This window comes from Muntiacus reevesi, chromosome 1, assembly GCF_963930625.1.
Source record: "Muntiacus reevesi chromosome 1, mMunRee1.1, whole genome shotgun sequence".
In the NCBI taxonomy this organism is placed as follows: Eukaryota; Metazoa; Chordata; class Mammalia; order Artiodactyla; family Cervidae; genus Muntiacus; species Muntiacus reevesi.
In genome coordinates, this window is record NC_089249.1 from 245,145,684 (window position 1) to 245,163,019 (window position 17,336).

Below are 17,336 nucleotides of genomic sequence, written 5' to 3' on the forward strand. Positions count from 1 at the left end.
GATCCCAAGTGATGATTTCTAGAGAAAGTAGAAAGCAAAATTTAAGCTGCCAGAAAGAATCAACATGAAAGTGCACAGATTTCTGTGTGAGTTTTGTCAGTTGAGATAGTTTAATTGTGAACATTTTTCTAAAGTAGCTTTTAGTATTCATTGTGGATGTACAGTGGAACTTAAAGATAGAATGTAGAGTTGAAAGAAATGGCAACTTTGCACCTCAATTTACCAGATCCTGAAGCAATTCATACTTACTGTGCCCCAGCCTGAATTCTTAAGTCCTCGACCTTCCACCTACCAAACTCTCCCTTCAAGTATTCTCTCTCTTCCACACTGTTCTCTGGGTCAGTGAATGGCCTGCTACCTCTCCAGTTGCCCAGAAACATAAGAGCCATCCTGGACTGTGCCCCTTCCTCATTCCCAAGCCCAGACACTTATGAATTCTGAAATACATGTTTAGCCTCTCTGCTCATCTTCCCTATCCCCACTCCAGGTCTAGCTGCCATCTTCTCCCACCTGGACGACTGCAGTAGTTTCCCACCTGGTTTCTCACATCAATCTTCACAAGGTAGCCAGAGTGACCAGAGATTAAGGTGAAAAGAGGCTCACGTCACTCCCTTGCTTAAAATCTGTTGATGACTTCCCACTTCTGGAGAAAGTCTAGTATCATTTAAGTGGCATCTAAGAGTAAAAAGGGAAGACGAATCTATCAGATATTTAGATGTACCATAAACCATAGAAATAGAAGGATATGGTACAGATGCCCAAAGAGACAGACAATAAAATAAACTAGAAGGTTCTGGCACAGACTTATGTATATTTGGGATAAAGATAGTATCGCTTATTAAAAGGGAAAATAATCTGTTGGTAGACAGTGTTAAGGAAAATGGCTTCCATTTGAATTCCCACCTCAAGTATTTATCAAAGAGGATTCCACGGGCAATGAGGACTTAGTATGAGAGATGAAACCCAAATGTGGGTAGAGTAGAATACAATAATTCCCCTATATATGAACAAATTCTGTTCTGGGAACACATTCACAAGTCCAATAAAGTTAGCCTAGGTATCCAACTAACACAATCAGCTATATAGTATGTACTAGGTTCATAATACTTTTCACACATGTAAAACATCTGAAATAAAAAACAAACACAAAAAATAAAACATTTTTAGTCTTGCAGTATAGTTCCTTGACAAGTACAGTAATACAGTACAACAACTGGCATACAGGGCTTGGCATCGAGTGAACAGGCAAGAAGAATTATTGACTGGAGGAGACAGAGGAGGTGGGAGATGGTAGAGCGGAAGGGTCGTCAGTAATGGAAGATGGAGGGCAAGCTGCAGTTTCACTCTTGCCTTACATATTTGGACAGGCAAACTCACATTCATTTCTTTGAAAGTTTACAGCTTGAAGGTTCTTATGTAGGGGACTTACTGTATAGAAAAAGAACTAAGGCAAGAAAAGATTTATTTGTAAAACCCCAAAGAACCATCCTTAAGGAAAAACAAATGAGTTTTCTTACATCACAATTAAACATCCCTATTGGTCAGAGGACAGCATGGACAGAGTTAGCAAAGCCGATGGCAGACTTGGGGGACGTGTTTCCCTCTCTCCCTTGATCTTTAATCTCCTTCCATGTTGACCTTTCTCTCTGTCCCTTAAAAATGCCAAGCTCCCTCCTGCCTAAGGGCCAGCACACCTGTCTATCACTCTTTGGAAAGTTCTTTCTCTCATTGGGTTTAGCTAACTAATTCCCATTCACTCCTATGATCTCAACCACAGTGTCTCTCCCTTAGGAAGGCCTTCACTGACTGCCCAAATTAGGGTAGGTTTCTCTTGCATGTGTGTTCATTTCAACTTCTACTTGCTGTTTATTGTACTCGTTGCAATTGCAATTATATAATCATTGAAGGAACTTTTCATTTCATGTCCATCCTCACCACCAGGGGTTGTAACCTCCAGGAGAGCAGTACTATGCTCAGAACTTGGCACAGTGCTTTATTTCTAGAAGATAACCTTTGAAATGTTCATGAAATGAACAAATGCTGATTAAAAGAAGCTATATTCCATACCATATGCCAGAAGGATGCTACAAGCCCAGGGAAAATCACAGGCACAATTTAACCTTTATGTCAACAAAAATTGAGGGTAACGATGCACGCCTCTGCTTCTCCCTGTCATCTAGAGTCTCAACATTCAGCACTCATTTGTACTGCATGAGCTTCCTTGCACTCCAGTAGGTGGTGAACAAGTCTTTGTTGATTACAGGTCTGTACTGCTTCCTCCCACCCCTCTGTTTCCTGTGTTTATCACATCAACCATGCTTATTGGCTTGCCTTTTGAAAACTCTGACAGCTGATGTCAACCTTCATTTAATTGCTTCTTTTGTTGACAACTCTCAGTCTCTGTTGACTTTTAATTTGATCTGAGCATTCAGTTATTCAGCAAATATTTATTGAAAGCCTGATGGATGCCAGGGATGTAACAAGCACTGGGAAAACTGGCAGTCCACTTCCAGTTTTGACGTGCTAACATGACACCTCAAAAGAATTGTTGAACAGAGCAGTTCAATTTACTTACATATCCAGAGAGACCTAAATGCACACAAATTTGGGCACATCATGGAGAGTATCTGAACAGGAATGTGGTGATGGAAAAACTGGACCAGCTCTCAGCTTAGTGTGGGTAAGTGCTTCACATTGTAGCTTCATTATTCATGATTGGAAAATGTTTTCAAAACAATAGAAATCCACAAAAGCATCATTATAAAAAGATATTCCAAGGTAAAATAGAAATGGTCATACAATAATATTGTTCCTCCATATTTGTCATGTTTTTAAAGGGCTTCCCTGGTAGCTCAGTTGATTAAGAATCCACCTGCAATGCAGGAGACCTGGGTTAGATCCATGGGTTGGGAAGATCCCCTGGAGAAGGAAATGGCAACCCACTCCAGTATTGTTGCCTGGGAAATCCCATGGACAGCGGAGCTGGTAGGCTACAGTTCATGAGGATCAACTCAAGATAACTAAAACATCCTACTTAAAATATTAATGATAATGAAAACATTTGATGCTTGCTGAAGTTATACTTACAAACTACCTTTTGGTATGATTTTAATGGGAAATCTAAGTTTGTGTCAGTTTGCTTGTTCTAGTCAGATCAAGGGTTAGTATTTATTAAAAATACATTCAGACATAGGAACCTCCCTTGCGGTTACCAAGGGAGTGGGGGGATGGCGGATTGGTAGTTTAGGATTAACAGATGGAAACATATATATAGAATGGATAAACAAAAAACATGGTCTTGCTGTATAGCATAGGGAACTATACTCAATATCCTGTGATAAATCACAATGAAAAAAATATAAAAAAGAATGCAGGTATATGTATTCCTGAATCATTTTGTTATATAGCAGAAATTAATAGAACATTGTAAGTCAACTATACTTCAATTTTTTTTTAAAGTATTATTTAGTGAACATTGATCAGAATAGCCGATACATTGTGATTCCTACCACAGAAGAAACCGGCGACTTCTGACCATCCTGTGTTCTGTAACCTGACCGGGGGAGAATGAGAGCTTATAAAGACAAAAGGGCTTCCCTTGTGGCTCAGCTGGTAAAGAATCCGCCTGCAATGCAGGAGACCTGGATTCAATCCCTGGGTTGGGAAGATTCTCTGGAGAAGGGAAAGGCTACCCACTCCAGTATTCTGGCCTGGAGAATTCCATGGACTGTATAGTCCATGGGGTCGCAAAGAGTTGGCCATGACTAAGCGATTTTCACTCCACAAAGACAAAAGAAATGTAAATTTTAAAAAAAGAAAGAGAGAGTATATGTAAAGAGCCCTGGGTAGAGAATTGGCTGTGAGAGACACCTCCACTATTGTTATTCTAATATTACCAAAGATAAAATCCTGTGGACATAAATTTGTTTAGGGGAGAATTTTCTAATAACAGGATCTACTTCAGAGTGAAATCACATGTCCATAATGTGTTAAGCATCCTGCCTTCTCAGAGATAAGTGCTCTTCCAAGTTCTCTTCCTAAAGTTCTGGGTCTTGGAATTTGGCAGCCTAACACAGCATTCCAAAAGACCACTTAAATTTTTTAATAATTTTATATGTACAGAAAGGCTGTTAAGATTGTGCAGAGCATTCTTGTATAGCCTATAGCCAGTCTCCCCCATTACTAGTGTTTAACATTAGTATGGTACTTTTGTCACAGTTAATTAACCAATATTGATACATTGTTACTAGATTAAAATAAATCATTTTTTCAGATTTCCTTTGTTTTTATGTAATGTCCTGTTTATATCCAAGGTTCTCATCCAGGATACCACATTCTGTTTGTCATGCTTCTTTAGGTTATATATGGCTATGGCAGTCTCTCAGACTTTCCTTGGTTTCAGTGCCCTTACCATTTTGAGGTGTACTGCTCAGCTGTTTACAAAATGATCCTCAGTTAAGATTTGTCTGATGTTTATCTCATGATCAGATGAGGGGAATGGGTTTTGAAGAGGAAGGCTACCTAGGTAACTTCAGTTCAGTTCAGTCACTCAGTCATGTCTGACTCTTTGCAACTCCATGAACCACAGCACGCCAGGCCTCCTTGTCCATCATCAACTGCCGGAGTCTGCCCAAACCCATGTCCATTGAGTCGGTGATGCCATCCAGCCATCTCATCCTCTGTCGTCCCCTTCTCCTCCCGCCCTCAATCTTTCCCAGCATCAGGGTCTTTTTCAATGAGTCAACTCTTCACATGAGGTGGCCAAAGTATTGAAGTTTCAGCTTCAGCATCAGTCCTTCCATTGAACACCCAGGACTGATCTACTTTAGGATGGACTGGTTGGATCTCCTTGCAGTCCAAGGGACTCTCAAAAGTCTTCTCCAACACCACAGTTCAAAAGCATCAATTCTTCAGTGCTCATTTTTCTTTATAGTCCAACTCTCACATCCATAGTTGACCACTGGAAAAACCATAGCCTTGGCTAGATGGGCCTTTGTGGACAAAGTAATGTCTCTGCTTTTTAATATGCTGTCTAGGTTGGTCATAACTTTCCTTCCAAGGAGTAAGTGTCTTTTAATTTCATGGCTGCAATCACCATCTGCAGTGATTTTGGAGCCCAAAAAAATAAAATCTGACACTGTTTCCACTGTTTCCCCATCTATTTCCCATGAAGTAATTGGGCTTCCCTGGTGGCTCAGAGGTTAAAGCATCTGCTTCCAATGCAGGAGACCTGGGTTCAATCCCTGGGTTGGGAAGATCCCCTGGAGAAGGAAATGGTAACCCAAGTATTCTTGCCTGGAGAACCCCATGGACGGAGGAGCTTGGTAGGCTACAGTCCACAGGGTCGCAAAGAGTCGAACATGACTCAGCGACTTCCCTTCACTTCACTTCAATGGGATTGGATGCCATGACCTTAGTTTTCTGAATGTTGAGCTTTAAGCCAACTTTTTCACTCTCCTCTTTCATTTTCATCAAGAGGCTCTTTAGTTCTTCTTCAGTTTCTGCCATAAGGGTGGTGTCATCTGCATATCTGAGGTTGTTGATATTTCTCCCGGCAATCTTGATTCCAGCTTGTACTTCCTCCAGCCCAGCATTTCTCATGATGTACTCTGCATACAAGTTAAATAAGCAGGATGACAATATACACCCTGACATACTCCTTTTCCTATTTGGAAAGTATCCCAAGGTGAAGTATCCCTCATATCAACATGACTTACCACTGCTGAAGTTGACCTTGATCCCCTGGATGAAATGGTGTTTGTCAGATTTCTCCTCTGTGATGTTTCTGTCCATCTTCCATGCTGTGCTCTTCTAAAGGAAGTCACTAAGTGTATCTGTCTTTAAAGAGCAGAGAATTATGTTTGGAAAAATGTTTGGAATTCTTCTACATAGGAGAGTTGTATTTTTTTCCCCATTTACCTCTTTAATCATGTATTTATATCAGAACTGGACTCATGGATATTTATTTTTTTTATGCCTTGGGTAATAACTAAATACTGTAATATTTATTTTGTTGTTCACATTGGGCTTCACAACTTGGCCTTTGGGAGCTTTTTCAGTCTGTCTCCTGTGTTCCTTTGACATGGTCCCCCATAATTGTGGGATGTTTTTCTGGGTTTTATTGGCTTGTTTTTGAGCACTTCCTTCCTTCTGACCCTGTAAGATGTTCCAGGCTCATCTTTCATATTTCTTGCCCCTGTGAAGGGCTGGAAAAAAATATTTCACGCAAACGGAGACCAAAAGAAAGCAGGAGTCGCAATACTCATATCAGATAAAATAGACTTTCAAATAAAGGATGTGAAAAGAGACAAAGAAGGTCACTACATAATGATCAAAGGATCAATCCAAGAAGAAGATATAACAATTATAAATATACATATTTCTTGCCCCTGTCCTTAAATTGGCTGTTTTCTAAGAAAACTTCCTTCTGTAGGTTTTGTCTATTTATTTGTTATAGTTTACATACCATTTTCATAGCTGCTGTGCTAGGCCCTTGACACATACTGTCTTTTTTAATCCTCATATCAACAGCATTAGGTAGCCTTTAACTTCATTTCCTAAATATAAAAAGTGAGTCTCAAAAAAAAAAAAAAAAAAAAAAAAAAAAAAAAAAGTGAGTCTCAAACAGGATTTACCCAATGCCACACAGTTAATAAAAGAGTTAGGATTCAAGCCCAAATCTGACTCCAGAGCTTGCACTCAGAACCGTTACTCCACAGGCCAGGCTCCCCTGTGTTCCAAGTCAACATTAAGTAGAAGCTCTGCTATTGTAAACCGCTGTGCCATTTTGTTAGGCAGATAAGGCAGAAGCCAGCCCAGTTCTCCTCTGGGAAGATGCTGCAGGATGCCAGCCACACTGATCCCTTCCTTCGCTGAACCTCATTCCCACTGAGAGTTGAAAACCTGCCCTGAATGTAGAAATTCTTTATGTGCTTTCTTGGGCTTTTCTCTGTTTATCTGCATTCCCAGATCGGATTGTTAGTTCCTCCAAGAGCAAAGAAAACACACTACCAGGTAGGATTATGAAGATAAATAACTTCAGAACAGACTGTGTTGATGCAACTGGCATCAAAAGCAAATATTAAAATCTGTGCCTTTCCTACCTGGACAGAATAGATCTCAATGGAAGGGATACTACATTATTGTCATGGTTATTTTTCGTTTCCTGATGGACAAGGAGCTTCTCCCTTCCTGTTGTCCAGGGCCAAGGATAGTATATAATATGTTCTAAACACTTAGTATACATAAGATGCTTAAGAGACGTTCTTGGGTCCTGGACTAGACACCATTTGTTCTTGACTTTCACAGTTTAACCTGCTTTTTCCACTTAAGAAAGCAGAAGTAAGAAGTGGCCCTGGAGATAGACTGATAGCAGTGAGAAATGATAAGCCTCTGCTTATTCAGAAACCTCACTCAAAAAGACAGTAAGAGGACAAAACTAAAAAGGAGTAAGCTTACATTGTCACAGAGAGAGAAAGAAAAATGATGGAAAGGGATGATAGACAGGCAGTGAGACGGGGCTGACCAGACAGAGCTGGGCTCTACAATCATGTGGTGGAAGAAAATAAATAAATCAAGGAAGAGGATCCATGATACAGAGCCCGGAAAGTCTCAGGAGCTAGATATCCCTGAAGACTTGAGAGTCACTGTCCAGAATCAGTAGAAGAGGCTACTTTTCCACAAAGCACTTGAGGTGCAGTGCCCAGAGTCCACAGTAGTCATGATGCACTCTGAAGTGAGGCTGAAAAAAGGCACTGGTTGGAAAATCTGCATAAAGGCCAACTGAACTCAGCATCTATACCCAGATCCCATCCTCAACTGACCCAGCTAGGAAGCAACCTCTCCAGCCTAGCAGAAGATAGCAGGATTGTTATCTAGAATGTTAAGCCATCCAGAAGGATTAAAAAGTCTTCTCTAAATAGAAAAGAGGCAAGAATATATAGGAAAGAGAAAAAGCCAGTACATAGATTAAATTTTTGTGTGTGTGAAAGTGATGATAACTGCAATGAACAGCAAAAGGATAAATATGAAGTTGTAAATGAGGAGATCAAAATCATAAAAAGTTGGGGAGGGGAGTAAGAAAATGAAGATTTTTTTTTTTTTAGAATTTGTTTGCACCTATATGACCACCCATAAACTTCCAGATGTTCAAGCTGGTTTTAGAAAAGGCAGAGGAACCAGAGATCAAATTGCCAACATCCGCTGGATCATCAAAAAAGCAAGAGAGTTCCAGAAAAACACCTATTTCTGCTTTATTTGCTATGCCAAAGCCTTTGACTGTGTGGATCACAATAAACTGTGGAAAATTCTGAAAGAAATGGGAATACCAGACCACCTGACCCACCTCTTGAGAAACCTGTATGCAGGTCAGGAAGGAACAGTTAGAACTGGACATGGAACAACAGACTGGCTCCAAATAGGAAAAGGAGTAAGTCATGGCTGTATATTGTCACCCTGCTTATTTAATTTATACACAGAGTACATCATGAGAAACACTGGGCTGGAAGAAGCACAAGCTGGAATCAAGATTGGCAGGAGAAATATCAATAAACTCAGAGATGCAGATGACACCACCCTTATGGCAAAAAGTGTAGAGGAACTAAAAAGCCTCTAGATGAAAGTGAAAGAGGAGAGTGAAAAAGTTGGCTTAAAGCTCAACATTCAGAAAACTAAGATCATGGCATCTGGTCCCATCACTTCATGGGAAATAGATGGGGAAACAGCGGAAACAGTGAGAGACTTTATTTTGGGGGGCCCCAAAATCATTGCAGATGGTGATTGCAACCATGAAATTAAAAGATGCTTACTCCTTGTAAGAAAAGTTATGACCAACCTAGAGAGCATATAAAAAGCAGAGACATTACTTTGCCAACAAAGGTCCATCTGGTCAAGGCTATGGTTTTTCCAGTGGTCATGTATGGATGTGAGTGTTGGACTGTGAAGAAAGCTGAGCGCCAAAGAATTGATGCTTTTGAGCTGTGGTGTTGGAGAAGACTCTTGAGAGTCCCTTGGACTGCAAGGAGATCCAACCAGTCCATCCTAAAGTAGATCAGTCCTGGGTGTTCATTGGAAGGACTGATGCTGAGGCTGAAACTCCAATACTCTGGCCACCTCATGCGAAGAGTTGACTCATTGGAAAAGACCCTGATGCTGGGAGGGATTGGGGGCAGGAGGAGAAGGGGACGACAGTGCCTGAGATGGCTGGATGGCATCATCGACTCGATGGACATGAGTTTGAGTAAACTCATGTGGTGGAGTTGGTGATGGACAGGGAGGCCTGGCGTTCTGCGATTCATGGGGTCACAAAGAGTCAGATACGACTGAGTGACTGAACTGATGTTCACTAATCTAAAGCAAGTGAATATAATAATGATTTAACATACTTGAAAAACAGGGTAATCACAAATGAGGAAACATTCAGTGGATTTACAAAAACCAAAAGGAAGAGAACTCAAGCATAATCCAAAAGAAAACCATCAAGCCAAAAAAGAAAAAAAAGAAAGGAACAAAGAAAAAATACAAAATCGACTAGAAAACAGGATTTAAAATGGCATTAAATACATACCTCTCAATAATTACCTTAAATGTCAATGGACTAGGTGCTCCAATCAAAAGACATAGAGTGGCAGATTGTATAACAATATGCTGCCTACAAGGAAAAACTCCAATTCAAATGATACATGCACCCCAATGTTCGTAGCAGCACGATTCACAAAGCCAAGACATGGAAGCAACCTAAATGTTTGTGGACAGATGAATGGATAAAGAAGATGTGGTACACATACACAATGGAATACTACTCAGTCATTTAAATAATGAAATAATGCCATCTATAGCAACATGGATAGACCTAGAGATTATCATACTAAATGAAGTAAGTCAGCAAAAGACAAATACATGCCATATGATATCCCTTATACGTGAAATCTAAAATATGATGCAAATTAACTTATTTATGAAACAGAAACAGACTTCCAGACATAGGAAAAAAACAAAAGTTGTGGTTACCAAAGGGGAACGAAAGGAGGGATAAATTAGGAGTTTGAGATTAGCAGATACATATTATATATATATAATAAACAACAAGGTCCTACTGTATAGCACAGGAAATTATATTCAATATTTTGTAATAAACTATAATGGAAAAGAATATACATATAGAAAACTGAATCACTTTGCTATATGCCAGAAACACAACATTGTAAATTTACTATGTTTCAAATAAAAAAAAAAAAAGTTAAACCAAATAACTCTAGGCTCTGGTTGTTAGACATAGAATGAAGCACTGAAAACAGGTTTGAAGGAAAGTCTGTTCAATGAACAGCAACATATCCAGCCCTCTCCCCCTCCACCATCAGAACTGATTTCTAAGGTTATATCTACCACCTGCCTGGCAGGAATTTAGAGAATCCCTCTTTGATGAAACTAGCCCACAGGTCCTGACTGCCCACGGATACTGACATTTGGAGGTTCTCCATTGAATTAGCCAATTCCCCACTACAGTACACTATGGCAGAGTTTGCCCTTTCAGAAACACAGAGCTTCCAAAGAGCTTTTTTATTCCCCTGTAAGAGAGAATGAAAGTGTTAGTCAGTCAGTCAGTGTCCAACTCTTTGTGACCCTATGGGCTGTAGCTGGCCAGGTTCCTCTGTTCATGGAATTCTCCAGGCAAGAAGACTGGAGTGGGAGGCCGGTATTCCCTTCTCCAGGGAATGCTCCCAACCCAGGGATCGAACCCAGGTCTCCTGCATTGCAGGCAAATTTTTTACCATCTGAGTCACCAGGAAAGCCCCAAAGAGAGGATAATGTGTCAATCAAACAAAGAAGGGATGGTATAAAAGGGAGGTTCAAAGAATAAGAAAAAGCTTTTGAAAATTACAGGTATGGTAGTAGAATTTTTTTTTTTTTAATCAGCAAAAATATTGGAACTTTAAAGCTGAGGTTATTTCCTAGAAAATAGAACCTCAGAAAAAGGATTCAACATTAGGAGGGGAAAAAAAAGCATTTTTTACATGAAGCATGTATCTGTTCTATGAAAAGAAAAAAATAGTGGGCAAGAAAGGAAAAGGAAATGTAATTAAAGAGCTTGACTTCGTTTATCTGTGGACAATATACACATAACCTTAATAATGTAGATTCTGAATATTGATTTGACCAAAGTTGTATGCAAGAGTCCGTACCATTGCAGAAATTCAGTGGTTAATATCTAAAGTCAATCGATCAAGAGAGGGCACAGAGCGTATTTTGGGCCACAGGAAGTGAAGTACCTGAAGGAGAATCCTGGCAAATTGAAAGCTCTTGTGATGGTAAGAGATGTGAACCACTGCTCTTCAATATACGCTTTCGAGTATTTGATGTTTATATAGACTGTCTTCATATAAGAACAGATAATTTCAAAATGTCAGCGTGATGGAGCCATTAAGTGTTCAAATAGCCACCTGCATACAGTAACCCCTGGAAAACATTGTGGGACAAATAATGTTTATTGAGTGGTCCTGAATCATCAAGAAAAGGTGTGATTCTGTTCTGCTTGTTGTGCTCTAGAGAAGCAAATTAATGGGGGTTCTTATCCATCCAAATGCTACAGGCTTTAGTTGTTTGAGCAGAGTCCTGATGTGGACTGTCCTGCTGTCCCGAAGTGGGGGTAATTTTAAGTGCCTTCTTCCTCATGTCCCACACAGCCTCAGCCTGTGTCCAAGAGAATCTGGGCTGATTGGCCCCTGACTGACTTGCCCCGGTCCAGATCTCTGATAATCCACAGCAGTTTTGGGTCTGCCGGATTCCTTTCCAGTAGACGAGGCTAAGCCTCCCCCTGGTCGCCCACAGTCCCCTTGTCCTTGGATGGTTGCCTTGAGGTTAGTTAGGGAAATTCACTGGCCTCAGAGCAGGCTGTCCTGCAGCAGAAATTAACCTCCCCTGACCCAGGGGCTACAGTGGGGAGTGGGAGGGAGACAGGAAATAGAAGCTGCTGAGTGGGTAGAATTTAGTGTCTCCTCAGACATGGAAGTGTTTCCCACTTATTCTGATACCACAGAGACCCCAGGGGTGCTTTTCTTGGCTGCTTTTCCCTGGTTTAACCTCAGTCAGCCAAGCCAGAGAACAAATACAATGGCCCTGACCCAGCTGTCACGGGAGGCACTTCAAAGTTTGTTAGCTGGTGGTTCCTGCTGTTTTCCCAGCAACCTTTCTGTTATCAGGTATTTGGGAGGATCACAGCAAGGTGTCCCAGGCTAGAATGAGGCTTTTTGTTTAAATCCTGATGTAACAAAGACTGTTTGCCAGCATGTTAGCACAACAGATCAATTAATGCTAAGGTATTATATTTTGACATAGCAATAAAAGGGAATGGCTGGCTGTATTTTATCTCTCGCTATAAACTTTGATCAAAGCTGTTAGGAGATTTTTTTTCCTTCTTAATAGAATTTTGTGAATATTAAGGACAACCAGATACATTTGAAAATACTGGCATTTGAAAGATAATAGTGAAAAACCTGCAACTATAGGGAGATGCTTTGAAATCTGGAAACAGAATTGTGGATGTAGAAGATACCCAAAGCTTAGTTCACAGGTGGATTGTAAGGATGAGGATATACAAAGAAAGGTCATCTTCCCCACCCTCCATTCTTTCTTTCTTCCCCAACCCCCTCCTCCTCCTGCCTCTGTCACTGACCTGCCCTGTCCACCCTGTCCGCCAACCCTACCTACTAGAGAGGACTTACTGTGTGCCTGGAACATAGAAGGTTATTACATATAGAATTTAATCATTGTAATCAGATGTGTATTTTAATAACTTAATAATAATATGTGCAATATCACATATCAAGAAACTTGAGACTTAGAAGGCTTAACTCGCTCGGCCAGCCAACTGGAATGTGGTAGAGATTGGAAACTAGGTAGCTTGACTCCGGGGCTTCTACTGTGTGCTTGGTTCATAGAGAGGGCTCAGTTATGTCAGCCCCAGCTGCTGCTGCTACTCTCAGTGCTGCAGAGAATGAACCACAGGGCAATTAAGTTGCTCAGAATCACACACTGGTCAGTGACTGTGGAGTTTATTCAGGTCTCTGATTCCGGGTCATTCCTCTCTCTGCAGTGTCAGTTCAGTTCAGTCACTCAGTCATGTCCGACTCTTTGCGACCCCATGAACTGCAGCACGCCAGGCCCCCCTGTCCATCACCAACTCCCAGAGTCCACCCAAACCCATGTCTATGGAGTCGGTGATGCCATCCAACCATCTCATCCTCTGTCGTCCCCTTCTCCTCCTGCCCTCAATCCTTCCCAGCATCAGGGTCTTTTCAAATGAGTCAGTTCATCGCATCAGGTGGCCAAAGTATTGGAGTTTCAGCTTCAACATCAGTCCTTACAATGAATACCCAGCACTGATCTCCTTTAGCATGAACTGGTTGGATCTCCTTGCAGTCCAAGGGACTCTCAAGAGTCTTCTCCAACACCACAGTTCAAAAGCATCCATTTTTCGGTGCTCAACTTTCTTTGTAGTCCAACTCTCACATCCATACATGACCACTGGAAAAACCATAGCCTTGACTAGATGGACCTTTGTTGACATCAGGTTGCTCAATATATGAAGAGTTAGTACATTAACTTCTAGAAACCTATATCCTCCTTGCAGTTTCCAAGTTCTGAATTCTCACATTGCTTGAACTTAAAAAGCTTACTTTTTAAGTTTTCAGTAGAAGAGTTAAGCACTGCCAGAAGCAATGGCAAAAATAAACAACTTTTGGTTAATATTTGTTTTCTAATGGACAGGGGAAAAAAGAACTATGCCAACTTTAGATTCAGTGTATTTCTTCTTCCCTGTTCCAATTAAAAAAACAGAACAAAAAATAATATTCTTTATTCACCAGGCAAAATTTTAATTTCAAGCCATTAATGGAGGGTGGAGGTCAGTGAATCAGTGTTTGCCTGGATATGTCTGTTCTCTCTTCCCTCAACACTTGGACAAGAGCCCTCATTCAAGGTTAGCTGGTTCCTCGGGGCTTGAGTGAGTTGTCCATCCATTTTAACAGTTAACCTTGGGTGAGAGGGCCCATGACTCTAACTATCAGTGTGTGGACAGTGCCTTGTTGGTGGCCTTCCCACACACCCTCCACCTCTGGTGAAAACAGCTTAGACCTCGACCTGAGCTGCAGTCAGCACAGCCGTGCCTCTTCACCAGCTCCAGGGACTGAGCTGGGCCCATGAATCACCAGTTTTAGAAGGAAAAAGAGATGAGAGAGTCCATAATCTCTCTTGTTTTTTTCTTCCAAGTTGGAAAACTCCTATCCTGTCTTGGGAAATTCAGCTCATGCATGACTACCCCCTTTGCTTCTCTCTGCACATCCTTAAGCCAGGAATAGCCTCCCCCTTCAGGAAGTCTCAGCACACAGTTTGCCGCTCTCTAATCACCCTTGCCGTCCCCTGCCTGGTATTGTAGGGGTGTGTGCTGCGTCATTGTCCGCACTGGAACTTGAGACCTTGAAGCTGAAGGGGGTCTTTCCCATCTTCATTTTCCTGACAATTCATGGCACGGTGGTTTCTCTGTATTTGAGACTCAATCCACAGTGGCTTTACTGAATTTTCAGGCAGATGCCATGTGGCAACAAGGGTTTGAAAAGATGAGGATGATTACCCACTTTCTTTTTTCTAATAACAACTGTGGTTATTGACATATTCTGTCAGTGATTCATCCTTTGTTTTATAGCTTTAATTTATTCCAAGCAAAGAAGAACAACTAAGGTGAAGGTTGACAAACTATGGCCTATGTCTGCCTGTTCTCAAACGGCCAGTGAACTGAGATTGTTTTCAGTGGTGGTAGTGGTTTTGTTGCTCAGTCCTGCCTGACACCTTGTGACCCCATGGGCCGTAGCCTGCCATGGGATTTTCCAGGCAAGAATACTGGAGCGGATTGCCATTTGCTTCTCCAAGGGATCTTCCCAACCCAAGAATCGATAGCTTTTAGTATTTTTAAAAGGGGGAGGGGGGAGAAGAATGATATTTTATGACATGGTAAGATTATATTGTTTAAAATTATGTGAAATTCAATTGTCTTTGTACATGAAGAAAGTTTTATTGGAATACAGCCATACCCATTTGTCTATGTATTTTCTATGGCTGGTTTGCACTAAAACAGCAGATATGAGTAGTTAACCCAGAGACAGTATGTCCCACAAAGCCTAAAATATGTATTATCAGGACCTTTATGGAACAAGCATGCCAGTGTTTGTTCTGAGTCATTCTCAGAAATGTCTGCCACCATGTGGAAGTGGAATCAGGTGCCCTTTTTGAAAAAAAGGAGATGAAGGTAGAGGATGCCTGGAAGAAAAAAACTCTGGATAAAGAAAAGGAAAAAAGGGAAGGCAGAGGTCTTCTTGGAGATGCTGGATCTCCTGGGTTGTGTGTCCACATGTGGCAAACATCTCTACAAAAAAGCATACCATCCTCCTGCAGAGCACCTGGATTCTCACAGCTGGTGGACCTGATGGAGGGGTAGACATAGTGTGTTTTGCACAAGCATTTACTCTCCGCTAAGGGCTCTGCATGATTCCTTTAGAGAAACTGGTCAACTAGACAGGGTGAAATTAGGAAACTATCATCATTCCTGATCATCCCATGTATCAGAGCTAACCAGCATCTACAGCAAGAGCTAAAGGGCTCTGTGTTCTTCTAGTCCTGGATTGAACAAATTTGGGTGTGTATGTGTATATGAAATCTCTTTTGAGTATATCTGTCTATCTGTGTGTCTCTTTGGGGAAAATCCATTTTGGCTGAATGCCAATTAATTATCATATATGTGGGGATGATTAAACAACTAGGATTTTCAAATAAAGATACACCAGTTAGAATTTTATTTCCCAGGTGGTTCAGTGGTAAAGAATCTGCCTGCCAGGCAGGAGACATGGGTTCTATCCCTGGGTTGGGAAGATCCTCTGAAGAGGGGAATGGCAACCCACTCCAATATTCTTGCCTGAGAAATCCCATGGACAGAAGAGCCTGGTGGGTTATAGTCCATGGGATTGCAAAGAGTCAGACATGACTTAGCGACTAAACAGCAAAAAAAAAAAGGAAAAAAACAACAAAGATCAGTTCAGCCCTTGGAGAGTTGGGATTACAGTTATCTAGAAATCTTTTGTCACTATCTATAAAATAAAAAACAGGATCTATTCTATAGTGCAGGTAGCTTTATTCAGTATCTTATAAGAACCTATAATGGAAAAAAAAAAAAGAAATCTTCTATTTTCATGTGTTTCTCTTATTTTCTTATTACAGGGTAACGCCCTATACTTCAAATCTGCCAGAAATGTTACAGTGAACATCCTCAATGAACAGACTAAAGTACTAACTCAGCTGATAACAGGTAAGAAAAGAAAGAACTCAGCAGTGCCTGGCTCAGGCTAAGCATTCAGAAAGCATGGAATAAAAGGGTGAATGAAGCACCATGTGATGTATTTGAGAAGGAACGTCTGCTCACACATTTTACAGCCTCAGAAAAGAGAACAAAGCATGTGTTCCATGATGCTACTCAAGGGTAGACGCTCATTCTATACACACATTTAACTTATGCAAATCTGATGATGCTCATTTAGGGGGTAGGGAGGAAGAATAAACAATTTTTCATGTAGCATGGCCCCTCAACACCAGCCAGCTGCTTCAGCGGGTGCTCAGCCACAGGGAAGCTCTCTCCTCCAGTGCCGCAGGAAAGGCTGGCTGTGTTGAATTAATTGGGAGATAGCACAGCATACACAAAACCATGCACATCATACTTTATGGATTGTAAAAGGGATTTGTAGTGATAGTTTGAATCGGTGCCATGTTTGCCGTACATGCTGACTTTGAATCTAGCTCCATTGCGAGATGCAGCTGTGTTCCCCCCCCCCCACCTCAAATATGTTTCTGTGGTTCCTTTTAATAGAGCAGATCTGCTTCTAACAGCCGTGGAAAGCACTCAGTGGGGTTTAAGCTGCATAGTCCTGAAATTTAAACAAGGATTGGTTATTCACAGTAACAACTGTAATGATGAACACGGGTCTCATGGTCACATAATGTGTTGGGTGGTATTACCCCCTCTGTAGGTTATGAACAGCAGTAAACAGGATCCTCTGTGCACCGCCATAGCGGATGGGGGAAAGGGACTATGTCTGAATGGCATTGTTAGACTTCCAGACAGAAGATGCCATTTGTTTGGCTTCAGGGCTGAGAGAGAGGTATACAGATGGACATTTTGAGAAGCCAGTTGCCTGAATGTCCTGATAGATAGCTGGGACTGAAACATCTGGAGCTCCACTCATCAGCATGCCACAGGGAGGCAGGTGCCTTTGTGCCCAGACTCTCACTGGGGCGGG

The 17,336-nt window shown here is 41.3% G+C and overlaps 1 protein-coding gene across 2 annotated transcripts in view; it reads left to right on the forward strand.

Annotated features, from left to right (window-relative positions):
- Positions 1 to 17,336, forward strand: part of SGCD (sarcoglycan delta) — a 433,183-nt gene that overhangs the window by 252,905 nt on the left and 162,942 nt on the right. For both annotated transcript variants that reach the window (XM_065918989.1, XM_065918988.1), the window contains one exon: positions 16,264 to 16,351. In XM_065918989.1, the coding sequence (XP_065775061.1) occupies positions 16,264 to 16,351 (88 nt within the window). The remainder of the gene's footprint in view (positions 1 to 16,263; positions 16,352 to 17,336) is intronic.